The 27,341-nt window shown below is 62.6% G+C and overlaps 3 protein-coding genes across 4 annotated transcripts; 1 reads left to right on the top strand and 2 right to left on the bottom strand.

Moving 5' to 3' along the window:
• The first annotated feature begins 221 nt into the window (after positions 1-221).
• Positions 222-8,058, top strand: LOC309534347 (protein 4.2-like). The gene is given in 13 exon segments (XM_082226622.1): positions 222-273; positions 1,047-1,235; positions 2,276-2,509; positions 2,673-2,791; positions 2,984-3,091; positions 3,819-3,996; positions 4,281-4,419; positions 4,516-4,619; positions 5,013-5,255; positions 5,421-5,753; positions 6,062-6,225; positions 7,596-7,811; positions 7,813-8,058. Coding segments are annotated over 13 exon segments (2,280 nt in total). The 5' UTR covers positions 222-263; the 3' UTR covers positions 8,056-8,058.
• A 48-nt stretch (positions 8,059-8,106) lies between these two features.
• On the bottom strand, positions 8,107-13,751 carry CCNDBP1 (cyclin D1 binding protein 1). 2 transcript variants are annotated; one of them, XM_082226406.1, is made up of 11 exons: positions 13,681-13,751; positions 13,541-13,600; positions 13,329-13,408; positions 12,500-12,581; positions 11,722-11,818; positions 11,494-11,567; positions 11,310-11,386; positions 9,691-9,944; positions 9,335-9,395; positions 8,598-8,644; positions 8,107-8,387 (listed from the first exon to the last, which is right to left on the bottom strand). In XM_082226406.1, exons 1-11 carry the CDS (start codon positions 13,736-13,738, stop codon positions 8,279-8,281), a joined length of 999 nt encoding a protein of 332 aa, XP_082082532.1. In that variant the 5' UTR covers positions 13,739-13,751; the 3' UTR covers positions 8,107-8,278. The 2 variants fall into 2 exon arrangements, with proteins under 2 accessions (XP_082082532.1, XP_082082533.1); XM_082226407.1 differs by lacking the exon at positions 13,541-13,600.
• Positions 13,752-16,043: 2,292 nt separating this feature from the next.
• On the bottom strand, positions 16,044-27,153 carry ZNFX1 (zinc finger NFX1-type containing 1). The gene is made up of 13 exons (XM_082225772.1): positions 27,048-27,153; positions 24,234-26,018; positions 23,681-23,800; positions 23,301-23,449; positions 22,571-22,714; positions 21,700-21,805; positions 21,331-21,572; positions 21,060-21,199; positions 20,284-20,438; positions 19,868-20,013; positions 19,650-19,760; positions 19,067-19,162; positions 16,044-18,958 (listed from the first exon to the last, which is right to left on the bottom strand). The coding sequence occupies exons 1-13, from the start codon at positions 27,136-27,138 to the stop codon at positions 16,511-16,513; spliced, it is 5,733 nt and encodes a 1,910-aa protein (XP_082081898.1). The 5' UTR covers positions 27,139-27,153; the 3' UTR covers positions 16,044-16,510.
• Positions 27,154-27,341: the final 188 nt, after the last annotated feature.

The following is a 27,341-nucleotide window of genomic DNA, read 5'->3' as shown; positions in this document are numbered from 1 at the left end:
AGCGAACCCAGCAGAAGGCAGCCCGCCCCGTAACGGGCAGCTGCTTGGAAAGGCCCGTCGGAACCGCCCTGCCAGCCGCACGTGGCAGAGATAAGGGCGGCAGGTGACGCCAGCCTGATAAGGAGCCCGGGATAGGCGAGGGGGCCCCACCCGACGGGCCCGCCAGAGGCAGCCTCGCCAGCCCGAGGCGAGAGGAGGAAGGGACGGAGCCCGCGGCCCGCAGCCAGCCCGAGGCAAGAGGAGCCCGCGGCCCGCAAAGCGCCATGGGCCAAGGTGAGCGGGGACTCCCTGGGCACTGCCAAGCGGTCTAAACCCGGTGCCACCCCAGAGGCGTCCGCCAGGCTCCTCGGCGCAGCATCACAGCGCGGCGAACGGAGGCTGGCCAGGCGGGCGGGAGCCCCTGGCCCTGTAGGGAGGAGGCCGGCAGGGAGCCACGAAGCGGGGCGAGGGTGCTGGGTGCAAGCTGGGTGCGTTTAGGCCCGGCTAAAGCGGGGGGAGTGGGAAGGGTACCCAAAGAGCAGGTGGGTCGGAGGGGGCTGACGAGCGCAGCCCGGTCGAAAGGACTCCTCTACAGCCAAGAGAGGGGGAAGTGCTTTGGGCAGCAACCTCAGTGACCAGGAGGAGTTCGGGGACCAGCCCCGTTCTCACGTGCGGCGTGTGCGTTGCTCTGTCACACCCAGCGGCGTCAGGCAAGACCCCCCTCCCGCGCACTTTTGCAACATGCCCCCCCCGCCAATCCAAACAGACCTCAGCACCCTCAGCAGAGTCCCACTTCTCAGGGGTCGTGAGCAGCCCCCTAAGCGTCTTTCAGGGGAGACATTCCTGGCTGCCGCAGTCTGGCGGTCAGTCACTGCTGTCCAGACGCCGGCCTCTCTGGCCCATCTCGAGGGGAGCTCAAAGACCCCCGCAGGGCCTCGTGGCCCCTCTCTTGCCTACCTGCGCCCCCGTTCCTTTGCCAGAAGAGCGGGAGGGGAGCGGAAGCGACCCCCGACCCCGCCCTGCGTGCCGCCTGCCCCCTCACTGCCCGCCCTCCTCCCGCCCCGCAGCCCTGCAGGTGTCGAGATGCGACTTGCAGCCGTCGAGGAACAACGCGGCGCACCGCACGGCGGCCGTCAGCACCGAGCGCCTGGTGGTGCGACGCGGGCAGCCCTTTGCGCTCACCCTCCACTTCCGAGAGCCGCTGCCCGGAGCCCCCCGGAGGTACCTGCGTAAGACCTGCCTGGTCGCCCAGACGGGTAAGCTCCGGAAGAGCCGGAGGCCGAAGACCCGCGGCTCCCCGACGGCCCCGCCGCACCAGGAGCCCCGGCGCGCCTCTCGCGCTCCTCCGGCTGGGAGGGGGGTGGTTGCCGGCTGGCAGAAGCGGCGGGAGCCCACCGGGAGACGCACCGTCTGCAGTTGCAGAGCAGAGCGGGAGGGGGGAGTTAAGCATCACAGGGGAGAAAAGGAGCGGCAGCTAAGTTTGCGCGGCGCCTGGAGGGAATTCCAACCCCTCCAAAAAAGATGAAGGCGAGATGAACAATTGAGAGCGTCCCATTAACTTTCTCCATCATTTCAGCGGTCCTGTAAAGGGGGTCCGCTTTGCTGGGCATGCTGGGCACACGAGGGGCGGGACTTGCACCTTCGCCAGCGGCAGTGCCCCAGCTGGGGGGGGGCAGAGAGGACACGCCCACGGACCCTTTTTCAGGAAGCTGTGGCTCCGGCATTGCAGCGGGTTGGACTAGATGACTCTCGGGTCCCTTCCAACGCTAGGATTTTGAGGTCAGGGCCCTGGGCCACCTCGCCTAGGACTTTTTAGACTGCTTGCCAGCGATCCTCCAGCGCGTTCAGCGGGTGGTGGGGAGGTCTCTGCCAGCTCCACATGGAGATGCTGTCAGGATTTGAACCCGGGACCTTCTGCTTGCAAAGCAACTAACTCTCCCCCAGAGCTAGAATGCCCTTCTCGGAAGGAATGTAGAAAAGTAATTGTGCAGCGCCGTCTCCTAAAACAGCTGGGAGGTGTGCCATATGTTTGCACTAGATGTTTTAACACCCCCGTTAAAATCAGTTTGCCCTGAATGAAGCCCTGGATTTGGCCCTGCGGAGGCTCGCCGTCCACCCCCCCCCCCCGTCTGACAGGACTGTCGAGGAGAGCTCAAAGACCCCCGCAGGGCCTCGTGGCCCCTCTCTTGCCTACCTGCGCCCCCGTTCCTTTCTCCAGCCAGCCCCCCAGCAGACCTGTCCCCCGCCCCTCGCGGCCTTGCGTCCCCTTTTGGCCATCTGGCGTTTCTGGCTGCAGGGCAGCGGCCATCCCAGGCGGACGGGTCCCTGGTGCGTTTCCCCATCTCCCGCCAGGGCCGCCAGAGCGGCTGGGAGGCTTTCGTGGACGCCCCCGAGAGCCTCTCTTGGACGCTGACCGTGACTTCGCCCGCCGACGCCGCCATCGGCCGATACTCCCTCCTGCTGCAGCATGGCCGAGGGGCTCCGCGCCCGCTGGGCACCTTCACGCTCCTCTTCAACCCCTGGTGCCAAGGTAGGCAAGGCGCGTCGGTGCCAACCAAGGCCAGGATGCCGGAGCCAAGAGGGCAGTGGGTGGGGTCGGAAGGTCTGCTGCGGGGAGGGGGCGGCGCAGGGGGACCCCCGCCAACCAGAGCTGTGCTGCCGCCCCCCCCCCCCTGACGGCCCGTCTCCCGCAGAGGACAGCGTCTTCCTGCCCAACGAGGCGCAGCGCCAGGAATACGTGTGCAATGAGGAGGGCACCGTTTACTGGGGGCTGGAGGAGGCGCCCCAGCAGCAGCCCTGGGACTACGGCCAGGTGAGCGAGAGACCCATCCCCCCTCAGCCCAGGGGTCGGTTTGGGCCAGGTGGGCGGCCGCACCTGCGGGGCTGCTCCTCCTTACTGCTGCGGGAGGCGCGCGCGGAGCGGAGGGGTCGGGATGGTCGGGGGGCGCGACTGAGTGGGGCTCCCCCCATCCTCCAGCCTCCCATTCTCCGCCTCCCTTTTCAGTTCGAAGAGGACGTCGTGGACCTCAGCCTGGCCCTCTTCTGGCTGCAGGACGCGCCCTGCGCCCAGCGCAGCCACCCTCTCCACGTCTGCCGCCTGGTCAGCTCCCTGGTGGGTGGCAGGAGCAGGAGGCCGAGTCGCCCGCAGACCCTGTGCCGGCTTGGGGGAGGCAGCTGCACGGGCTCAGGAACCCGCCGGGCCGGGCCGGGCCGCTCGCGCCCCCTGCTGGCCACGGGGTGCCTTTAGCTGCCATTCCTGCATTGCGCGGGGGGGGGGGTGGACTCGATGACCCGGGGGGGGGGGTCCTGCTGGAGATATCTTGATAGGCAGCGGGTCGGATATGTTTGACAATTTATCCTCGCTATTACTCACATGTGTGAGCAGAACGTTTAAAGTTAAAACAATTAGTTAGCAGAGTTCAAAACCCCGTCCTTTGCAGCACTAAAGTGGAAACTTCGGGACTGGGCTGTGTAGCCTTATTGCCATTCTTCCAGGCGGGGGGAGCAGACTGGATTTCCCCCTTTCCCTCTTAATGAAAAGAAGAACACAGCAGACTGTAGACCAAGCGTGAAAACAGCATTTACGTGCATAAGTCTTGCGTTCCACTCCAGCAGCAACAGTAACAAAACGAAGACCAGGAAAATGCTCCTTGCAAAATGCACAGTTAAAAAGGAAGTCTCCATAAATGTCTGGCTGCCTCGGAAGAGTTCTGAGGCAGGAGGAACTCTTCTCTTAACCCTTTCATACCTGAATTCCCACAATCCCTTCTAACTCTACATTGTTATGTTGGGGGGGGGGGCTGCTCACTTTTCTCTCTTCCCTCCCCCAACCCCTCCAGCTGAATAGCAAGACGCACCAAGCGATCCTGGAGGGCGGCTGGACCGGGGACTACAGCGACGGGACGTCCCCTTTCCAGTGGCCGGGCAGCGCCCCCATCCTGCGCCGGTGGCTGGCAGCGCGAGGGCGGCCTGTCCGCTACGGGCAGTGCTGGGTCTTCGCGGGGGTCCTGTGCACAGGTACAGGGTCCTGTTCAGGGAGGGGCCCCAGGCGAGGAAGGGGTCCCTGCTGCCTGAGATGGTTGCCCCCCCATGCCTACTCTGCTAGCTCTGAGGGACAGGACCCCCTCCTGCGAAAAGGGGTTTGGCGTCGAGGGAGCCGGTGGGCGTGGGCGAATCTGCCGTTCCCTGAAGCTAAAGGGTTGTGATTCCTGCGCGGAAGGGGGTTGGACTGGGTGGCCCTGGGGGTCCCTTCCCCCGGGAGCCCTCTCGCCGCCCAGCTCCCGCTGCCTCTCTCTCTGCAGTCCTGCGGAGCCTGGGCATCCCCACCCGCGTGGTCACCAGCTTCGCCTCCGCCCAAGACACGGCCGGCCGCCCGCGCGTGGACGAATACTTCGACGAGAGCGCCGCCCTGATCCCCGGCCTCTCCGAGGCTGCCGTCTGGTGAGGCGCCGGAATACTGGAGTGGGGAGACGGACGGGCTTCGGGGTCCCCCAAGACGCCCCCACCCCTAAGACATCCCCCCCCCGTCTCCCGCAGGCCTTTCCACGCCTGGAACGAGTGCTGGATGGCCCGTCGGGATCTGCCCCCCGGCTACGACGGATGGCAAGCGGTGGATGCCACGCCTCAGGAAGAGGGCAGCTGTAGGTCCCACGGGCGGGTGGGGGGCTCAAGGGAGAAGGGGCGGGACACTGGCATTGACCCCCAGCCACAATATGGAGAGCGCGGGATGGGGGAGCAGCTTCCACCTAGAGGGGGTGAGGGATGGGAGAGAGGCCATCTGTCAGGGATTCGTTAGGTGGGATCATTGCATTGCAGGGGGTTGGACTAGATGACCGTTGGGGTACCCTTCTCTACAGGTCTTCCGTGATGCTGACTAGCTTGCCCTTTTAGCCAGACTGTGTAGCCCCCTCGCCTCCACCTCCACAAGCCAGAGGGGGGCTTCTGCTTGGACCACCACCAGAGGCTAAAACAGGGGTACCTTGGGCCACAGGGGCCACCCCTACCCCAACTGTCGTCCTCCCCTTCCTCTCCAGACTCCTCGTTTCGCGGGCCAGCCCCTGTCCGGGCCATCAAGGAAGGCCGTCTGGACCTGCCCTACGACGTCGCCACCTTCTTCGCAGCCACCAACGCCACCTGCGCTGCCTGGGTGCGACAGGACAACGGGGACTTCCAGCGTGCCTTTTCCGCCACGAAGTTCGTGGGCAACAACCTCAGCACCAAGGCAGTGGGCAGCGACCGGTGCGAGGACCTCACACACCACTACAAGCACCCGGAAGGTAAGTGGCGCAGGGGAGCTCTTGCTTTCTGCTTGGCTCCCCATCCTGGGGTGGGCTCTAAATCTGGCGGCATCTCTGACTCCCCATTCTCAGCCAGTCAAGGAAGAAATTTATCACCTGCTTCCCTGAGGAGCAAAGTGGGAATGGCTTCTGGGTTTTTTGCAGGGTCTGCTGCAGAGAGGGCTGTGCTGAACAAGGTCTTTCAGGAACAGGAGCGGCTCCAAGACCAGATTGAGGGGGACAGCAGCCCCCCTCAGCCTCCACTCGCCCCTCCGGCCCAGGAAGACGACACAGAGCCTCTCCTCTTCGCCCACATCCAGGCCGAGAGCTCCTGGCCGCTGGGGCAAGACGCCCCAGTCTCCGTGTTGGTGGTGAACCGGACTGGGGAGGAAAAGAGCCTGGCACTGGTTCTGGGTGCCCAGCCACTGCAGTATGATGGCAAGGCCCTGGCGCAGTTCTGGAAGGAGGAGTATCACTTCACTCTCCCCAGCGGGCACGGTAAGCTTGCTGGGGAGGATTTGCTGATTGCAATTTATCTCTTCAGGTGCCCACATGTGTGGGCTGAACGGTTTCTCAAAATCCGTTCTAGCCCCTTTGGCACCTCTGGGTAGAGAAAGTGCCCTGCGGCCAGTGCTGACCCTGTAGGGCTAGATGGGCCATTGGTCTGGCTCAGGAGGAGGATGCATCCGGCAAACACCCCTCCCATCTAGTCCAAGTTTCTTGCAGAGGCATCACAGCCTGTGATGGACAAGTCCTTGGGTGCCCTCTGTGACTCTCCCTGAGGCCCCCCCCGTCTTGTTTTCCAGAGGAAGCCCTGAGCACCACGCTGCCTTACGCAGAATACGGCCCAGCCCTGCGCAACAACTCCCTCTTGCTGAAGCTGACGGCGCTGCTGAGAGACACAGCCTCCCATAGCAACCACCTGGCCTGGCAGGAAATCCGCTTCTGTGCCCCCGGACTCAACATCCAGGTCAGTGGGAGGCCAGAGCAACCCCCCCCCCCCGTTTCTCCAGCTAACTGCACAGACACAGCTGAGCCCCACTAACACCTGAAGGCAGAGAAAAATCAACTACTTTCTAATCCCCCCCTCCAGCAGCTCACGGTGGTACACAGGGTTCTTCCTCCCCACTGCACAACCACCCTGTGAGGCAGGTTCAGCTGAGGAACAGTGATTGGCCCAAGGTCACCCAGGGAGCTTCATAGCTGAGTAGGCCTTTGAACCCTGGTCTCTCCCAGGTCCTGGAGCAACTCTAGCTGTTGCACCACAGGATCTCAAGAAAGGCCTCCTCCAATGCCTGTTTTGAGGGGGGGGAGCCCCCAGTTCCCCTTCCTGACCATGAGCCCTTCAAGCGGAGGAGGTCCTCGTTTCTTCAGACCTGGGGTGCCACAGCAAAGCAGGCTGGGTAGAGCCCTGCCCCCTCCCCATTAGCAAGCCCAGTGGGTCTATGGCTTCAGCCCACCCCTGCCCCCCAGACCCTGTGCTGCCATTGTCCTGCTTTCTCCACGAAGGTCCCTGAGCGCACAGCCCAGTTCCAGGCCACCCAAGCCAAGATCCAGCTCCACAACCCCCTCCCGGAGCCCCTCCCAGGCTGCCTCGTCTCCGTGTCAGGATGGGGACTCATCCACAAGACCAGGAGCTACAGGTGAGGGCACTCCTGGGCAAGGTGGCTTTCTTTGGGGTGGGGGATCAAGCCCTCTCCACGAAGGAGAGAAGGCTCCCTGGCATTCCAGGTGAAGGCAAAGGCACACACTCCCCATGGCTGGAGCAGAGCAAGCGGAGGTGGGAGGGGGTGGGACTGTGCCAGCCCAGCCCCTCTTGTCTGCCAGGATTGAGGGGGAAGGGCTCTCTGCTGAGGTGCCAGCTGGATTCACCTGCTTGGCACCTCTGATAACAGACGGCGGGGTAGTGTTTATAGGCTTGGGGGGGAAAGGTGAGGAGCTGCTCTTAGAATCACTGAATTGTAGAGTTGGAAGGGACCCCGAGGGCCATCTAGTCCAGCCCCCTGCAATGCAGAAATCTCAGCTCAAGCATCCCTGACAGCTGGCCATCCAGCCTCTGCTCAGAAACCTCCCAGGAAGGAGAGCCCCCCACCTCCCCAGGGAGTCCCTTCCACCATCAAGCAGGTCCTCCTGTCCAAAGTTCTTCCTGGTGTTGACATGGAATCTCCTTTCTTGGAACCCAAGTCCTGCCCAAGATGCCCCTTGGTGCCCCTTGTTGCCAGTCTACCATTCTGATTCCGTGAATCCATCTGGAGCAGGAGAAAACAAGCTTGCTCCATCCTCCTCCTGAGCTGGCGACCCCCTTCTGCCCCTAACAGCCCCCTCTCCTCCTCTCTGCAGGCTTGGAGACATCCCAGCCGGCAGCAGCACAGCGCTGAGGATCCCCTTCACGCCGACCCAGGCCGGGTCCCGGAGGCTGACCGTGCGTGTAGACAGCCCCCTGCTCCAGCCCCTCAAGGCCTGCAGGACCATCCAGGTGGGGGCAGCAGCTTAGAGCTTCTCCAAAGCAACAGGACCCCCCCCCCCGCATTACCATTAAATGCACTTGGAGTGACACCCCTCAGACCGTGGCTCCTTCTTCATCAGCCCAGTGCCAGCAGAAGGGGGGCTGTGGGGGAGCTCTTTCCAAAAGCAGTGGCTCCCCTGCCCCCAAAGCAAGCTGGCTGCTCGCCTGCACTGCTGTTTAGCAGGTAGAGCCAAAGGACAAGCGGCGCCTGTGTGGCTCCCCCCTTCCCCTGCCTTACGTCTCGGCCTGCAATCTCCTTGGGGCAGAGACCTGGCTTCCTCCGGTGCTTTGTGAAGCCCCAGGTGCATGGGTGAGGCGCTATAAATGATCAGGAGCACACAAGACTTTCTCTAGCGCAGGAGCCTGGCCAGCACAAGCACAGGGGGGACTTTATTGCCCACCCCAGAGCACAGGGGCAGCAGCTATGGGGTCCCGCAGGAGTCCTGCCTCCTCCCTCTTCTGCCGGCAGCCACAGAAGGCACCCATGGGTCCGGCACCCCTCGCACAGGGGGTCCCATCAAAGGAGCCCTTGGGTGAGCTCTTTGATTTTGTCCATGTTGTGGTCAACTGCCCCGGCCAGGAACTGCACCCAGTTCTCTTCCGACGGAGGGCAGACAAAGCTGGCGCTGGGGAGGGAGGAAAGAGAGAGATGCAGGTGAGTAATGGGGGGGCCACCCTGACAAGGCCCCCAGTCCCAGCATCAAGGGCGATTGTGCTGCAGCACAAGGCTGGCTATGTCTTTAAGACGGAAACCGTTTCCCCACCAGCTGTGCCCCTCTGCCCGCCCCCCCCCCAGGCGGAAGTGGCAGAGACAGAGGAGAGGCTGCCCTGCTCACCTGGTCAGTTCCAACATCTTCTTTAGCACAGACGCCAACTTTGCAGCCTAGAAAGAAACAAGACGTCAAGCCCAGAGCCGCCGCTCCTGGAATTTCACCTTTTCTAGGAAAACCAACAGTGCAACAGGAGCAGGTGGTTTCTCATCCGCTGGCCACAAGGTCCGGCAGGCAAGTGCGAGGCCTTCTTAAAAGGGCTTCTCCCTTTGGCACTCCCTGGCTGGCACCGTACGGCCCCTCGGACACAGCCTTGACCTTTCACCCCTGAACAGAGGGAAGGGCTGTCCCAACTCAGGGAGGAGGACCAGCTCGATCTGCCAGCAGCACCTCCACGTACGGCTGGGGAAGAGGCCCTCTGGCCTCAGACCGCAGAGACTCCCTGGCCAGACAGCGTGGGCCCTCCTTGGTTCAGCGGCAGCTTCCTCCATTTCCGCGCAAGAGAGACCACGGCTGCCTTTGCCGAGGGCAGAGAAGGGAAGGGGAGCCCAGCTGGGTAGAGGAGGAAGGGAAGGGCGATCTGCCACGGGGCATCAAGCACCCCCTTCTCCAGGGGGCAGGAGAGGCCCCCTCAGCCCCAGGGGCAACTCTCCGCTTGCACAGTCTTCTCTCCCGCAGGCCATCTTGGGGGTCCCAGGCCCCCCACCCTCACGGGCTGAAGTGGGGAAATAGGATCTCCCAAAAGCTGCAGAGGACCAGGGGCTTCCCCTAAAAAGCTTCATCGTCCCCAGTGGGCAACTCACATTCAGCCGCAGAGCCAGCTGGTTCACAGGGGGGTAGGTGCTCAGCACCAACTCGTCCACGCTGCAGAATAAAACAGGAAGGGGGAGGGGTCAGGGGAGGGTGCCTTGCCGTTTCCTGCCCCCCCCAGCCCCCAACCCAAAAGAGAGGCAGCCTGAGGGAGCACAGCATGCACTGGACTCGGCTGCAAGGCTCCCGGGCGCCCCCTTCCTCAGGCTCATGCAACCCTCTTGGGGGGGGGGGCTTTCCAAGGACAGAGTGGAGCAACCCTGCAGGGAGGGCGTTGGGACTGGTCTTGCTGCCCTGGCCCACCCCCTAGGCCACAGCAATCACCCCAAACCTCCCCCGGCTGCCTCACCTGGGGCTGACGTCTCCTGCAATGTCGGCCAGGTCGTCTAACTGTGCCACCTGCTCAGCCTTGTCGGTCCTTCCGCGGCCTCTGACGGCCCCCTGGACCCTCTTCAGGCAAATCTTGGCGGCCTTCACCAGCCCCAGGCAGGGGCCAAGCAGCTGCTGGTCAGCCGCTGACCAGTAAGTGTCCCTGTTTGCCCGCGAGCCCAAGTCCTCATCCTCCAGGACATCACTGTACGGGTCTCCACCTTCAGTCTGCGCCTGAGCGAAAGGGACATGCCAGTCACACTCTCATCCCGCCCCCCCCCCAGGCAGGGAAGGGGGTGGGCATCCACCGTCCCAGTCACGGGAATACCAGGGGGGGCACCAAGTTGCTAACCTCCCCAGTCGGGCATTACAAGCAAGGAGGGAGGAAATAAGACTGATAGGATTGTGGACTTGGAAGGGACTCCAGGTGTCATCTAGTCCAGCCCCCTGGCAGCTCCCAATGCAGGCGGGGGGGGCACTAAGGGAAGTGGGGGGAGGGGGAGGCAACCACAGCGCATCTGGGGACTCCCAGGTCTGCAGTGCAAGAGGGAATCCAGTCAAAACCCTACTAGATCAAGGAACGGTGTTACACCTTGTACTGCTGCTTAATTATGCCCCACCCCTAACTTTTAGCTATTATATCTCCTTCTGTGTCTGAATGGGTTGAGAAAATTTGGACTGTAGTAGCTATGATCAAGCCAAGTCATTATAAAATAACACATATAAAGCAGTTTACCCCTTTCTCCCATAAACCTGTTATTCTGGCTAACGCCCAACCTCATGCTGCTTTCAACTTGCTGGGTATTTTGTATGCTCCTTATCTTTGGCTTATTTTGTCAATTAATGAAATGTAAAAACCCCCAAACCTCTATTAGGCCAAAGGCTCCCTCTGACAACCCTTCCTATCTCAGCAGAGCAGATTTACAGGGAAGCCAAGGCAGTCTTTCATGGCGGCTGCATCAGCTATTCAGAGCCCAGAGCAGAGGGGCGAAGCCCAGGGGTGGGGGCTCTATCAGGGCAGCCCAGGCAGGGCAGGAGCCCTTATCCGGAGAGGCTGCCTCTAGCCTGCGTGGGGCGGCCAAATGCCCTTATCGGCCCCCAGAAGCCACACAGCAGAAGAGGCAGAGGGGAGAGTGGCACATCCAGAGGGGGGGGGGGCAGTGCCAGGATTAAGTATGGGCTGAGCAGGCTGCATTATGGGGGGGCTTGGACTTTTGCCAAAATAAAAATTAAGAAACAGGCAGATTTTACTATCTGGGCCCAGTAACAGGAAAGAATGAGGTGCTCCGTCAAGGGTCCATATGGCTTTCGTGAAAGGCATGAGCCCCTTTACTCCCCCTGAGCAAACACCCCCACCCCAATTTCAGAAGACTTCCCATTCCGGCAATCTGCATTCTGACCTGAGCCCACCGTGTGACGCAGCGTCTGAAAAGGCGAGTGCAATTTCGGGATACCTAAATGTTGTGCTTAAACCCATTGGTCTGACGCTTCAAACTTAGAGGCTTTCCAGCTGCAGAATAGGGATGGTGATACCCCCTGCTCTCTTGCAAGTGAAGCCGGCGGACAGGCCCCCCCCCGACAGCCCCCCTCCCTGCGCACCTGCTTCATCTCCTCCAGTGCGTCACTGACAATCCCCAGAGCCTGGGTAATAGCCAGGGTCACAGCCGCCTGGTTATCTGTGGGGAGAGAGGAAAGGGAGGAGGAGCAAGGCAAGAAGGGGAAGCAGCAATGGCGGCGTCCCTCGCCCTGCCCCCAGGCTGCCCTGGGGTGACCCCTGACTCACCTCGAGGCACCCTGGAAACTCGGCTGCAGGCCTCCCAGACGCCTCCCGTCGAGACAAGCTGCTCCTGCGAGAGGCTGCAAGGGAGAGCGGAGAAGCGTCAGGAGGGGCCCCAGGCCCACGGGGGCGGCAGAGGAGGGTGCCCCACTCTCTGGGGAGAGACGTCCTGCACCTCCCGCCTCCCCCCAGCATTCCCTGGGAAGGTGAGGGCGGGAAGCAGCAGCAGCTCACCTCTGCAGGGGGGTCCGAAGGATGACCTCGATCAGCTGAATCATCCCCTCCACCACCTGCACCGTGGCATCGCGCACTGCTCTGCGCAGGGTGGTCCCTGCAGGGGGCAAAGAGAGCCCCATCACCGCCGCCCTGCCTCCTTGGCACTCACGCACACAGACTGCAGGCAGCCCCCCCCCAAGACCTGGTATAGAACCTCAGGCTTCTGGTTGGAAGGGACCTTGAGGGTCATCCAGTCCAACCCCCTGCCATGCAGGAATCTCGGCTACAGAACCCACGACATCCATCTCTGCTTCACAGCCTCCAAGGAAGGCGAGTCTGAGCTGGAGAGCTCAGCTGCCCGGTGCTGATAAGGCCGAGGTGGCAGGTTCGATCCCCGTAAGGGACAGCTGCAGGGGGCTGGACTGGATGACCCTCAGGGTCCCTTCCGACTCTACGATTCTATGGGAGACGGCTCCACCGCCCAACAGCTCTTCCTGTCAGAAAGGTCTTCTGAAGGCTGAGTCGGAATCTCCTTTCTTGTAAACGGAACCCACTGCTTTGGGTCCTGCCCTCCAGAGCCGGCTTCCTCTTACGTGGGGCAGCCCCTCAGAGAAGCCAAGACGCCTCCCCTGCTATTGGGGGCCCCTTCCAACACTACAATTCTCGGACTCTTCTTTTCTCGCCAGCACAAGGTGCAGGAGCCCCGCCTGGTGCCTGCCCCCTGGCCTGCTCCTCACACGCTGCCCCCCCCAGAGAACCCCCTTGTCCCTGCCTCGCGGGGCCCCATCCTGCTCACCTTGGCCCTTGGGGAGCTGGTAATACACGGAGGCGGCTGCCAGGACAGCGCTGTGCACCCCTTCCGCCAGGCTCTCCTGCTCCTGCAAGGGCACAGCACCCAAAGGTTACCTGGCTCACAAGGCAGCTCCCCCCACCCCCACCCCGCAAAAAAGGCCCTGGGCTCAGACAACTAGGCTGGGCAGGATTGGGGGGGGGGGAGAGGAGAGATCTGGGAGCATTGAGGGAGAATTACTGGAAGCCTGTGAAATTAAAGCAAAGAATGGATCAAATGAGAGGAGAAGGACCTCGCCAGCTGCTCAGGTGCCCGGAGCGTTGGACGCGCCCTCTGCCCAGGGGCAGGGCAAGCCACCCACTGGGGGGGGGGGTGAGCTGGGGCAGGGCCGCTGCATGGAGCCTGGCCACCCCCGCCCCTCAGCTGCCGTGTGGGGCAGCAGCGTGGAGCCTGCAGGGGCCCGAGCCACCAAGTCACCCCCAGGAGAGACACGTGGCTTGGGCATGCTGCACCCAGTGCCCCCCCCGCCACGCCTTTGCTCTTGATTGATTCCAGGAATATAGAGGGCTGTTCTGTTCGGCATCATCATCATCATCATCATCATCATATATTCCCTGTGGCATTTTTAACTGTCGGGTTAATTCAGACTCCCCTCGCCCCCCCCCTTAGTGATGGCACCCGGGGCGGCCTGCACCCCCCCGCCCGCACCCCCTTCCTATGTCACTGAACCCTCCCCCCCCCCCGCCCAGAAAAAGATTGCAGGAAATGAGCCGCGTGAGAGATGGCCAGGCTGGGGGGGGGGGGAAAGGAGGGCCGGGGGGGGGCCCTCACCCACCTGGAGGGAAGGCGGCGGGGGTCCCGCGAAGGCCAGGCTCAGCTTGGTGGCTTCCTGCGAGGCGGCCTGGAAGGCTTCCTCTGCGGAGAAGGGCGGGAGGGTGAGGCGGGGGGGGAGGGTCGAGGGGGGCAGCCCATCCCGGGGGGGGGGTCCCTGCAGCCTCGCCCGCCCCCCCCCCCGCCCCGAGGGGCCTCCGCGAAGGCGGCACCTACCGAGGGCCTCCCAGAAGCGCCCGGCCTCGAAGCCTCCGGCGCCCTCCCGGCTCTCGCCGCCTGCAAGAGAAGCGTGCCTCTGAGCGCCTGCAGAGCGCCGCCCGGCCCCCGCCGCCCCCCGCCCCGGAGGCCGCGCGCACCTCGCAGCTCGCCCAGCGCCGCGCCCAGCGCCTCCCGCGCCCGCCGCAGCGCCGCCATCGCCCCAGCAGGCCGCGCCCCGGAGGAGGAGCAGGCGCCGCACTTCCGGCTCCCCGGCGCTGCCCCTCGCCGGGCCCTCGCCTAACGCAGCCCGCCGGCCGAGGAGCGCGGCTCTTGCGAGGGAGGGAAGCGGGGGAGGCGGGATCCTGGCCCAGCCTCGCAGCCCCGCGCTCCGAAAAGTCCGGGAAGGGGGGAATGTCTGAGGGTTCCCTGTCTTTTTAATATTTTGTTGGAAGCCGCCCAGAGTGGCTGGGGGGATGCAGGCATGCATGTATTAATAATAATAATAATAATAATAATAATAATAATAATAATAATAATAATAATAATAATAATAATAATAATAATAATAATAAATGAACGTTCTCCCTGAGCCGCGCGATGGAGCCAAGCCGGGCTGCCTTCCGGGCGACCCCTCGCTCTCCTGCCCCGCACATGGCGGCTCCGACAACCCGCGGCAGGGAACCGGAGCTGTGGGTGAAGACGCCTCGCCACCGCAACCCTCGACGCCCAGCGGCTCCACTTCCGGAAGTCTCTTCGCCGCGGCAGTTGCGGGAGGGAGGGCGCATGCGCAGCCGCCTCCACGTGCGCCCGGCCGAGCAGAGCCCTTCGCTGCGCGGCTCCTTCCTCGGGATCCCTGCGTTGCAGAGCGGGGAGCAGATGCGCGGGCGGGCGGGGGTCCCTTCTGTGCCTGCGAAAGTATTGCTAGCCTGCCCTGCCCGATTATCAGGACGGTGCACCATGTTGTTCCCGGGAAATTGGAAGGGGGGTGAGAGACTCCCCCCCCCGCGAGCCTTGCCTCTCCACACCACCAGGCAAAGACACAACCAAGCCATTCACTCACACAGGCATTTCCCTGCCTTCCAGCCCTCGCAGCAGCATCTCTGCAAAGGGGCCGCATCCGCAAGGGGAGCTCAGCTCAGGAGCCCGCGACTCCCCGCCGAGCCCTAGGTCTCCAACAGGCCAAGTGTCAATACCAAATGTAGCAATTCACGGATAAATGTTTCTATGTACTGGCTCAATGGGAAAGCTTTAGAAATTCACAAGAAATCACTCGTTGCATCAATCTTCTCAGTTCCAGTGGTATTTATGACCCAGGGAAGTGAGGTATTCGGGGAAGGGCGAGAGAGCCCACCATAATCCCTGAGATGTACAGTCACATCCGCAGGAGTCATGACTGGTAAAATCCTGCCCCAAGAATGTCAGACAGATAACCATCTCAATCACATTGCCTACCTGCCCCACAGTAAGATGAAGCTCCATGAAGACAAAGGGGTGTATTTGACTTGACTCAGGGATCTGGAAACTGTAAATGCTTTCCTTTGTACTGCAATTGACAGGGGCATGCCTGGATCTCAGGTTCTACCTGAGACCACACTTTTTTTGTGTTATGGGAAACTTTGGAATACGGATGTAACCCATTGATCTGCTTTTCTGGCTGCTTTTTTGCTTCCATCTCCTGGCTGAAGTCTCTTGTGTGTGACCCCAACCTGAACCTAAGGGAGTCAAGGTTAGGTGACTGTGGGGTGCTCCCTGTTACAATGTTAAAACATAAAACTGCCATTTCAAAAACCAAAATATAGGCAACTGGCTAATCGAAATACATAGTAAACAGTGGCACAAAAAGTGCCTTTGAGAGATGCCTGGAAGTGCAAAGGGAGGGTGCCTGCTGCATCTCTCTTGGGAGTTTCCCAGCAGTGGTCCAGACACCACATGCCTGGCTTCCAGGGGATCCCAGTCGGGCCTCTGGATCATGGGGGACAATGGACAGCTCTCCCCCCACCCCGCCCACCATGATCGGTGATGGAGTTTGAGGTGCCAGAGCTCAAGTTGCTCAAGGTTTGCATATACACGATTCAGGACGCAGCAGCATGTGAGCAGCCATCGCAGATGCATTATTTAGCAGCGATGTCGCATGCTGCTGGTTTTGTCCCCTGAATTCTGTGCCCTCCCAAGGGCCGCACTGCAGAGAACCCATTGCAGTAATCCCGCCTCATGTTTACCAGGCAATGGCCTAGAGGGGGCAAGCAATCCTGACCCAGTTATGGCCGTAGCTATCACAGCAGGTGAAGCTGGTGAAAGGCCCTTGTGGCCACAGCCCCGTCTTGGCCCTCTCCAGCTACAGGGCATTCTTCATGGGGGCTCCAGGAGCAAACCTCCCACGGGCACAGGCACCCTCCCAGGAGCAGCTCCGGGCCGACCCAGAGGGAACCTTTGGCATCGTCCAGGACGCAAGCCCTTTGCTGGCCCCCACAGAAGGGTGCCGTCATCCCACAGAAAAGACACTCAGAAGCACAACGGGGGATCCGCTATGACAAATTTATTTGCAACAGTAAAATCTGGCAGGCAGAGGGTTGTCAGGACAGGGGCGCCATGAGCAGAGAGTGGGGCCCTGCGCTGCCCAGTCTCAGCCCCTCCGACAACCCAGGGTGATTACGTTTCACAAAAGCGATATACTACTTGATTGTAAAAGCACTTTTGACACTTGTCATCTTGCTTCTTTGGAAAAGACAGAGCAGGCGGGAAGTGGCTCCTGGAGCTGCAGGGCAGGTGAGGAGAGACAGCAAGGAGAAGCTTCCTGAGTTGCCTTTACCTGCTCACCTTACTGTTTGTTTCATCTCACCCACTCCTGTCATGTTAAAAGCTCTGCAACTCTTTCATTGAACCAAGTCCACCATGATAGGGTGACCAAATGTGGTAAAAAATATTAATACGTGATAAAAATATTAAAATATTTTATGGAATGCAGCTCCCGTGAAGGGGGCCGGCCTCCTAGCGCAGGTAATTAGGGGCGTTCAAGCGGTTGGCCTCCTCGGACCAGGCAGCGTGGGTTGCCCCGTCCATCTCAGGGGCGAGCCGGTTGCTGGACTCCAGCCTGTGGTTCTCGCCCCCAATGGTCTCCTGGCATTCCGGGCAGCGGGTCGTCTCCATGGCCCCCCCGCACTCGCCAATGACGTAGAAGTGCCCGTTGCGGCACTTGAACCAGTGCCCGCGGGTGGCTCCGCTGACGGCCGCCACAATCTGCTTCCTTTCCTCCTCGGAGATGCCCAGCCCGGCGACGGTGGGCAGGGCGGCCTCCAGCTCCTTCAGCTTGGCCTTCACCTCGCTCTCGGCCTCAGGGGTGAACCTGCCAGGCCCCTCCAGGACCTTCCGGGCCGCGCTGACCAGCTCTGCTGTGCCGGGGGCCCGGCTGGCCTTCTCCCCAGCGGTGCTGCACCTCGCCAGGAGCTCCACCAGGTAGGTCATCCGCCGCAGCTCGGTGCGCAGCTCAGACACCTGCTGGCCGCTGAAGCTGTCGCGGGGCTGGTCTAGCCAGCCGGCCACCTCGGCCAGGCGCCTCCTCACGCCCTCCTGCTCCTGCTGCGCCAGCTTTCTTACAGCGGCCATCAGGCCTGCCACCTGCGCATAGAAGCCAAAGAGGGTCTCCACCAGCCCCAGGGTGCTGGCAGAGAGGGAGTCGTCCTCCAGCCTCTCCCTCAGCTGCTGGTGCTGCCAGGTCAGGTGGCGCCTCAGGGTGGTCTCCTGCTGGAGCGCCCTCATCAGCTGGAGGGCGCCCGAGGCGATCTCTGCCGAGCTGCCCTGCATGCGCCCCTTCACCACCTCCACCTCTGCCAGGCTCCTCTTCACCAACGTGCCGTAGCGCAGGCTCTTCCGGACGGGCGTCTGGCAGCTGGGGCACACCTTCAGCCGGACAGCCCCTTCCTCTTCCTCCTCGTCGCCATCCATGTAGCGGTCGAGGCCCAGTGCACTGAAGATGTGCCCACAGTCCTCCAGCTGCACAAAGCGGGCGTCCGGCTCATCCTCGCAGCCAAAGAAGATCTGCGTCAGCTCCTCCACGTCACAGATCAGGCACTTCTGTGGGCAGGGCTCCCCACAAAGCCCGGCGCAAGGGTGCCCGCAAGGGAGGCGCTTGGGGCAGGGCACGTCGCAGCGCGGCCGGTCACAGGGCTCGGAGCACAGGCGCCCGCACTGGTGGTGCTGGCAGCGCCACTCGCAGGGCTCCATGCAGGGCGAGCAGGGCGCCCCACACTGCTTGGGGCAGCGGCTGTGGACACAGCGGTTCTGGCAGGGCTGGCGGCACGGGGGGCAGTCCCTGGTGCAGGGCTGGCGGCACTGGTGGCCGCAAACCAGCAGGCGCTTGCAGGGGCTCCGGCACGGCTGGTGGAAGCGGCCCCCAAAGCAAGCGTGGCACGAGCCTGGGCAAAGATGCCCACACTCCAGGACGCTATCACATTTCGTCTTGCAGCGGATGGGACGCCCGTATGCCATCTCTGCCGCTGCTGAACATGGCACCTCCTGGCTGTGCCCACATGGCAGCGTCGCCAGGACCAGCTCTGGGCAGAGCCTCTCGCACTGCTGGCCGCAGGTGAGCCGGCAGGCATGCCCGCACTCCAGGGTTTTCCCGCAGGGCTCCTTGCAGCAGAAATCTTCGGCGGCCATTGAGCAGGGGACCTGTTGCTGGTGGCCGCACCTGGGCAGCGTCTTGGGCACCTTCACCTGGCACTTCCCGCAGGGCTCACAGCACAGCCAGGGGCAGCGGTGCCCGTTGTCACACAGCACCTTCTGGCAGGGCTTCAAGCAGCTGAGCTCCTTGTGCTGCGGGTCATAGGGGTGGCACGCCCGGGGGCAGACGTGGCCACAGCCCAGGCGGGTGTCACAGGGGACGCTGCAGCCCCCCTCGGGCACCTGGCAGAAGTCCTCTGCCCGCACCACGTCCGTCTTGGTCTGCGGGTGGTTCTGGCAGGCCAGGCGCAGCGCCCGGCCCACGTGGCCCTTCTCGCGCAGAGTGTGCAGGATCCTGCTCCAGAGGGGCACCTGGCTGAGCATGCCTATGTTGCCCACACAGTAGAGGCCCTTTTTGGCGCGGGAAAGGGCCACGCAGATGCGGTTGGGGATCTGCAGGAAGCCCACCCGCCCCGCCAGGTTGCTGCGCACCAGGGAGAGCAGGATGATGTCGTTCTCCTCCCCCTGGTACTTGTCCACCACGTGGACCTTGACGCCCTGGAACTCCTTGGCCGGCAGCAAGCGGCGCAGGCAAAAGAGCTGCCCTGTGTAGGTGGTGAGGATGCTGATCTGGGAGGGCTGGTAGCCCTGGCGCAGCAGGTAGCGGCACAGCTCCACCACAAACTGGGCCTCGTGCTGGTTCTGGTGGCTGCGGCCCTCCTGGATCTCCTGCTCGAGGAAGCTGTGCTCCACGAAGAAAAGGTTGGAGGAGACGCCCTGAGCAGAGAGGAGGAGAGGAGAGGAGGCTGCTGAGCTGGCAGGGCAGAGGCTCCGGGCCAAAGGCTGCCAGCCAGGCGGAGGCGAGGGGAGGGGAGAGATGCTCACCTTGATGTTCTCGTAGCGGAGCACCGAGGGGTGGTTCTCCAGGTCCTGGTAGATGTGCGGGGTGAGCAGCTGGGCGATCTCTGGCCTCATGCGGTGCTGCAAAAGGGCAAGCCGAGGGAGAGGTGATGGAGAGCGGAAGGCGACCGCCCTCACGAGAAGAGGGGCTGCCTCAGGCGGCCACCGCCCTTCTCTGCTTCAAGGTCTGAGGGGGGAACCATGTCTGGCTGCCTCTGGGCCGCCCACCCTGGAGGAGAGTAGCCAGGGGCTGGGGCTGCCCCCAGCCAGGCAGGAAAGGCTCCCAGCTCCTCTACCCCCTTTCCTCGCTTGTGCGTGAAATCGAGAGAAACCCCCCATTTGGAGGCTGTCAATGCTTCCCAATCCCAGCTGCTGGAAACCGCCCCCCCCCCCAGGGGAGCCAGTGCTCTTGCACCCAGATCCCAACTTTGTGGGTTTCCCTTTGGAGATCTGCTGGGCCTCTCGGAGAAGAGGCCGCTGGACTGGCTGAGCCCCCTTTGGCCTGATCCAGCAGCCTCCACAGAGCGAGTGAGGGGAGGGGGCCGGGGGGGGCCTGCTTGTGCCTCACCTGGAAGGCGAGGCGGACGAAGGGAAGGCCGACCTTCACCAGCCGCTCAAAGAGAGAAACCTCCAGGTGGAAGTTCCTGGCCAGGTCGTAGACGTTGGCGCTGGGGCGCAGCTGCAAGGAAAGAAGGAAGAGGGAGCCCGTGGGGTGGGGGGAGAAGGGGTGGGGCCCAAGGCCAGCAGACCCCGCCCCTCATCTGGCCCACCCACCCACCCACCTACCTGCTGGTGGTCTCCAATGAGGATGAGGTGCTGGCAGGCCCTGCTCAGCGTGGTGATGACGTGGGCCTCAAGGACTTCGGCCGCCTCTTCCACAATGACCACGCGAGGGGCCACCTGCTGCAGGACCTGGCGGTACCGAGCGGCTCCTGGGGTGAGACGGGGGGGGGGGGGTGAGGGGACGCCCTGATCTCTGCCCCCTCTGCCTCCAAGCCAGGCTTCTGCCTCCAATTGGAGGAAGTGTGAGGGCAACGGCAGCAACTACCAAGAGAAAGGCCCACGGGCAGCCCTGCAGGTGTGTTGTGTTGCAGCTGGGCAAGGAAGCAGGTGAGAGAGGCTCCTCTTCTCTCCCCCCCCCCCCGTCACAGGTGGGTCCCCCAGGGTGTGGGGGGCAGCTTGCTGCACAGGCTCCTCCTCACCTGTGGTCGTCATGCCCACGATCTGGGCTGTCCTGAAGACGCAGAGGTCCTGGTGCTGGCGAAGCTCAGCCAGCCTCTCGGCTGCCGCCTGGTACTTCTCTTTGTGCTGCATCATCTCACGCTGGATCTCAGCTTGGTGCTTCTGCAACCAGTACCTGTGCGGCACAAAGATCAGGTTCTGCCCTTAGGCAGAAAGAACCAGGGGCACCAACGTAGGAGGGGGGGGCACACCTGGCTTGCTAGTGGCACGTGTGAAAAGAATCACAAGCTGAACACGAGTCAACCGTGTGATGGAGCAGCAAAAAATGTGAATCCACAGAAGTTGAGTGTCCAGATCAAGGGAAGTCATAGTCCCACTCTACGCTGCCTTGGTCGGACCACACCTGGAATGCTGTGTCCAATTCTGGGCACCACAATTTTAAAAGGATGATCAAGGGTCAGTAAACCAAGCCTTATGAGGAACTGGGGATGTTTGGCGTGGAACAGAGGAGGCTGAAAGGAGATATGAGACCCGTCTTCAAATATCTCAAGGACTGAGAAGAGGGAGCAAGCTTATTTTCTGCTGCTCCGGTGGGTAGGACTTGAACCTGTGGCTTCAAGTTGCAAGAAATGAGACTCTGACTCAACATCAGGAATAACTTTCTGAGCATAAGAGCTGTTCGACATTGGAATGGGCTCCTTGAGAGGTTGTAGACTCTCCATCCTTGGAGGTTTTTAAGCAGAGGAGGTGTAGGGGGGTGGGCATGGGCGCCAGAGGCCCCTGCAGCAGAAATTACCTGTAGAGCTCCCAGCGGGAGCTGAGGTTCAGCTGCCACACATCCAGGACGGCCTCAGCCTCCTCTTTGGTCATCGCCTGCCCTTTTTTCAGTTCCGCCTTTGCTTGTCGCTTCATCTTCTTCTTCTGGCCCGGCTGCAGCTGCAGAGAGAACCCCAAGTGGGCAGGTGAGGAGGAGGCCGGGGCAACCCCTGTCCTGCCCGCCTCAGGGGCAGCGACCACAGAGCTTTCACCCCCTCCAATGCAACACACTGTGTCGTCCCCCCCAATACCTGAAACCCAGCGTTTTCTGCCCCATGTGGGGCTCTCTGCTCCCCCTTCTCCTCATCATCCAACCGCATGGCCAGAAACAGGTCGTCCAGGTTGTGCCTGGGGGGTTTCCTCCTCCGCAGCCGCCCGTCCTCATCGTGGTCCAGCAGCCGCTCGCGCTGAATCAAGTCTGCCTCCTCCACGACCTGCAGCAGCTCTGGCTCTGCCTGTGGGCCTTCCTCCGCCTCCTGGTCTTCCTCAATGCCTGAAGAGCCACAAAGAGACTGGTAGGTGGCGGCAGAGAGTGGGCAGGCCCCAGGCTCCTTCCGTGTCTCAAACTCGCCACCTCATCCTTGTCCCACCCAGAAGCTGCCCAAAGGAAAGCCCCTTACCCGCATTTTCTGGCCATCCTGGATCGGCCATGTTTTCAACCGGCGTGGCACCAAGTCCCAGCCACTCCAGGATCAGAGAGTGCTCTGGATCCATCCAGTCCTCTTCCTGGAGCAAGAAGGAGCAGCTCAGACAGGCTCAGCGGTGGGCGGGTGCCACAGTCCCAGGGACCCCAAGACAGGAAGGCAAGCAGGAGCCGGGGGCCACGAGAGGGGCGGGGGCAGGCGGGGACCCTTGCAACGGCCTCGTGCTCCCAGAGAGCCAGGAGGTCTCTCCTGGGAAAATCTCCCTCCAGGGCGATGAGTCTTTCATGGGTGCTGACGGTTTAGTGTGGCAGCACCTGCCCTTGGGAACTCTCTGCCCTTGACGTCAAGCAGAAGCTGCCACTTTGCTCTTTTTGGTGCCTGCTGAAAATTCCCTTTTTAGACAAGCCTAACCTCGATGGTTAGAAACTTTCAACATTCTGAATTTTCATGGATTGTTTCTTTGTATATAAACACACACATACACACTCAAATTTCAAGCAGGTGCATCTATTGATTTCATTAAATAAATAAATAAATAAATAAATAAATAAATAAATAGATAGATAGGGTGGTTTCTTCCACGACCGGAGTACCCATCAGGCCCCCCCCCCAGGGAGGAATTCCTCCTCATCAGAGCAGCCAAACAGCTCACACTCTCGCCCAGACTTGGGCCCCTGCTCTGCTGCTTCCAGCTGAGGGGCTGGAGAAGCCCTTGAGGAGTTGGGGGGCTCCCCCTCTGCTTTCCCAGGGGCACTTGGTCCCTAAGACGGAGAGATCCTGGTGGGGTGTCTTCTTGCGGGGCCGCCTTCTGATGCCCCCCCCCCCGTGCATCCCTCCTGCTCCTTACCAGGCCCCTCACGAGGCTCTCCCAGTGCCGGCTGGAGATGCAGCTCCGCAGGTGCTTCTCGTGCAGAATCCCGCGCAGCCCGCACTCCAGCTGAGCCGCCCCTCGGTTGAGTTCCAACTCGGCCTCCCGCATCTCGCAGGTGATCTGCCCTCGGGAAAAAGAGGCCAGGTCAGCCCCTCCAGCGGACAAAGCCCAGCAAGGGATCAAGACCCAGCAGAGGACAGCTGGGGGCGCCCGGCCGGGCAGCTCCGCTCCCGCCCTTCCTCTGCTGGCGCCTCCAACTGCTCTCCCCCCAAGGGCGCCCTGCTCTCTCCCTCTGCTCCGCCCAACCTCCAGCTCTGGCCCTGGTCTGGGGAGGCAGCGTGGAGCTCCCTTTCAGCACCAAGGCAGCAGTTCCACAGGTGCTGCGCTCCAGTGACAAAGCAGCCCTCAGCTCTGGCTGTGGCCTGAACATCCAAGGTGAAGAGATGTCTGACTGTGTAACAGACTCCCCCAGAAGGGGGGCAGTCTCTCCTTCCTTGGAGGTATTTAAACAGAGGCTGGGTGGCCATACGGGAGGAGTTCCTGCGCTGCGATTTCTGCGTTGCAGTGGTTGACTAGATGACTCTTGGGGGTCCCCCCATTTCCCTGTGCTTTGCTGATCTGGCTGTTCTCCTGGGCAAAGTCCAAGCAACCCCCCCCCACGAATTACACCCTCCAAACCAGCCCCCTCCCCCTCCCTCGCACGTACGTCACTGTAGGACCACCGGAGGTGGCCAGGCAGGCCTCTCCAGAAGTCGCTTCTGCCCCGCAGCTGCTGCAGGGTGAACGGCTTCAACTTCTCACTGTTGCTCCTGCCGCCAACCCGCACGATGCCCGTTGGCTGGAACACCTGGATTCCTGGGGGGGGGGGGAGACGTAAAAGTCAAGGCGGGATATCTAAGCCACACCCTCCCGCCACTGCCAGGACAATGGGCAGCCACCCGAACAGCGACCCTCCCCCCGCAAAGGCGTCTCAGTAATTCCTGCAATGCAGAGGATTGGACTGGATGACCCTTGAAGGTCCCTTCCAATTCTGCCAATCTCTATTCTCTCCTCTCCCCCCCTGCCCAGGGCAGGCAGACCCCCCACCTTCCAGGAACTGGTCCAGGGCATGGTTGGTGTAGCAGACCACAAGGATGGGGGTCTCTCCACGGGCGGCCTGGTTTTTCAGCAGGACTTCCATGATCTTCAGCCCAACGTAGGTCTTCCCTGTAGGAAAAGCCCCGTCAAAGCAGGAAGCTCCGTCTGCCAACCCCCAACGGGCATCAGAGGACCCCCCCTGCAGCCTCAGCCCTTCCCCCCACCACCAAGAAAAGGCTAGCAGCTGTGGGGGGGGGGGTCACAAGCCGCACTTCCCGAGCCACAGGCAATTCACTGCCATTCCAAGCAGGATCTGCAGGCAAGCAGCACCCTCCGGCCTTGGCTCGGGTTCAAACCCCATGAGGCAAAGGAAGACACCCGATGCCAGAGAGATGGGGGGGTTGTCGTCAGAAAAGTGGGCCTTGTGGGGTGTCAGGATCCAGCCGGCCGGCCGGCTCCACTTCACACCCAACCCAGTTTCAGGCAGAAATCTGAGCCTCCATCTGGAGAGGCATTCCTGCAACAGACACCTCTTCCTCAGAGGATGGGGTGCCCGACTCACCTGTCCCCGGAGGCCCCTGGATGATGGCCAGCTCCTTGGTCAGGGCGAGTTTCAGGGCTTGCAGCTGGGACTCATCCAGCCCCACGGCTTCCTGGGTCGGCCACTGGGAGGCGTCCAGCACGTCCACACGGCCCTCAGGGGCTCCTTCCGCCCCAGCAGGGGGAGGCTTGGCCATCAGGCACCTGAGGTCGTAAAGGCTGCTTCCCGGCTCCCTTCGCAGGTAAGCCGGCTCCCTCACCTGGGCCTCGCAGTGGACAATGTACCTCTGGAAGGGGACGTCCTCCTCCCGCAGCTCCTGCAGCCCCTGCAGGACGTGTCGGTAGGCCTCAAAGTAGGCGGTGGTCTCCACCATGACGAAGGAGTCGGAGGGCTGGACCTCGGCCAGCAGGGCCTGGCTGTGGGTGGCGAAGGAGAGGTGGACAAAGCCCTTGCGCAGCTCCTGGGGCTCCCGGTCGGAGACCGTGGCAAAGAGGAAGGTCTCAAAGTTGTCCTTGGACAGGCAGACCAGGGAGCCGTACAGCAGGCGCTTGGAGTTCTCCCACCGGACGGCGCCCAGTGGCGTGGAATCAAAGCGCACCTTGTAGTCAATGCCGGTCCGGGAGCAGAGCGGAGCCAGGATCCGGGCGTCCAGATACACGCGGATGTCGTCAAACCTCCTCCTGCCCGGGCCGGCATCCTCAAAGCTCTGGAGGAACTGGAGGATGCCCTCCCTCAGCGGCCGGACAAAGTCCTCCCTCAGGAGGCGAAAGTGGGTGTCCAGGTACACGGCGGGGCTCTCGTAGGGCTGGCTGATGAGGTTGGGGCGCAGGAAGGGCTTCTGGCCGCGGTTCACCTCCTCGTAGGTGGGGTAGATGGACATGGCGCGGTACTCCCCTTCCTCGCCGGGGGCGGTGGGCTGGAGAAGGGTGCAGCTGTCCACCCGCAAGGTGCCCTCGCGCCGCCGCTCCTGGAGGTGCTGGATGAAGCCCTGCAGCTTCTCCAGACTCTGGTCCAGCTCCTCCGGGAAGTCCACCCCCAGGGCCCGGAGGCCGTTGATGGAGCCCGGCAGGACGGACATCAGCAGGGCCACCTTCTGGAGGGAGCTGGCCGGGAAGATGCTGACCAGCTCCTGGACCAGCGCCACCACGCTGGCAATGTGCTGGGGGCACTGGTGCCGCACCTCCGGCCGGGCCTCCGTCAGCATGTCGGCCACGTACTGGGGCAGGCAGACCCGGAGGAAGGAGGACTCCTTCACCGTCTCCAGCAGCCGCTGAATGCTCTGGCGGTCCATGCGGGAGAGGCAGGCCTTTTGGAGAACCTGGCACAGCAGCTGCACCATGTCCGGCCTCATGGCAACTGGGGAGAGCGCCTCCCGCAGGCGGGGGCTGGAAGCCAGCGTGATGGCCACCTCCGAAGGGTCCTTCTCGAGGAGTTCACGGAGGAAGCGGGTGCCGATCATCGGGCCTCGCTGCTGCGGAGAGCCTCCTGGCCCTGCGTGGGGCCGCTGGGTGGGGTCAGCGTTTGGGGCCCCCTCTCTTTGCCTTCCTGGGCCATCCCTGGCCGGCCCTCCCTGGTTCTGTCCCCCAGCCCTCCGCTCCTCCCTCGGATCAGCCCCAGGCCAGACGCCCCCTCTGCGAGGGAAACGGTTCCCCCCTGCCCCCTCAGCCGGCCTTCTGGGGTTGCGCGCCCCGTCCTGGTGGGGGGTCCGGCCAGAGCCAGCCCTCCGCTCCGCAGCTCTGCCAGGGCCAGGGCCCCCCTCACGCTGCCCACTTGCGTTCTGCTGGGAGGCCCCTCCATCTTGAGGCTCTGCAGAAGGAAAAGAGGGGACTTAGAGAGTCTCTGGGCAGAAGCCCAAGCTGTGCTTCGCCTGGGTGATGCCCCCTTCTGCCCCCTCCCCCTTCAGGGGATAACTTTGGCTTCGCCCCTCCAAAGTTAGGCAGGGACTGAATTCTCCACCCAGGGATCTGGGAGGGAACTGGGCGGCTCCCTCCTCCTCCTCCTCCCATTTGGCGGCTCCTCCCCCAGAAACGATGGACGGGGGGGGGGGCGGAGGGCCGGGCCGGGCCGGGCCGGGTCGCCCAGCCTCCCGTTGCCAAGAGCCGGAGGACGGGGTGTTCCCGGCGGGAAGGCGACGCTGGACCAGATCCAGCCGCCAAAGCTGAAGCAATTGCTCGGCTCCTTTTTTCGCTTTCTCTCCGGGTGCGGCAGAAGGGAGAAGACCGGTGCTCTCCGCTCACGCCGAAGCGGAGACGCCTCCCCCCCCCCGCCAGCCCGTGGTCGCCCGGCGAGGCGGGAGGCGCAGAAGCCCCTCTTTGGACTCCGGGAGGGGCGGACCCTCCTTCCTCGGAGCCTGGATGCCACCCGCCAGGGACCCTCCGAGTCCTGCATTGCGGGGGTTGAGATAGATGCCCCCTGGGGGTCCCCTCCCTCCCTCTTCCCGGTGCTGGCGAGAAGCGCAGGCTTTGAGCAGAGCCTCCGGTCCCGGAAAGCTGCGCTTCTCCTCCGCTCTGGCCCGGCCAGCCGCTTTCAAGGACAGCGGGACCTCGGCTTAAGGGCTTCATTCGTCCCGGAGGTCCGTACTTAACCTGAAACTGTTCTAACCCCTTTAGCTAATGGGGCCTCCCGCTGCTGCTGCTGCCGCTCAATTTCTGTTCTCATCCTGAAGCCAAGTTCTGAACCTGAAGCACTCTTTCTGGGCTAGCGGAGTCTGTAACCTGTAACCCGAGGTACCACTGTATTTTTCATCTTTGGTTGGAAGCCGCCCCGAGTGGCTGGGGAATCCCAGACAGAAGAGCGGGGTAGAAATAATTAATTCTTCTTCTCATTCTTCCTCACCTCTGCCTCTGCCTCCCGCTCCTCCGCCTCTTCGCGGCCGCCCCCGCTGCTGCTGCTGCTGCTGCCCCCTTCCTCGCCCGCGCCCCTCCATGGCTCTTCTTCTCCGCTCCGCGCCCCGTCCCGTCGAGGCGCCTCCGGGCTCTGCGCCTCCTCCTCCTCCGCCGCCGCCGCCGCCTTTTCGGCTCACTTTCGACTTTCGCTTTCCCCTTCCCGGCTGGCTCCGCCCCCGCTTTCGCTTTCGCTTCTCCCCCCCGGCCCCGCCCCGCCCCGGAACCCCCGCGCCCCGGCCGCTGT

Source organism: Podarcis vaucheri (genome assembly GCF_965113315.1).
Source record: "Podarcis vaucheri genome assembly, chromosome: 6".
In the NCBI taxonomy this organism is placed as follows: Eukaryota; Metazoa; Chordata; class Lepidosauria; order Squamata; family Lacertidae; genus Podarcis; species Podarcis vaucheri.
The sequence above is the reverse complement of the archived record's forward strand: the minus strand, read 5'-3'. Positions and strand labels throughout refer to the sequence as shown.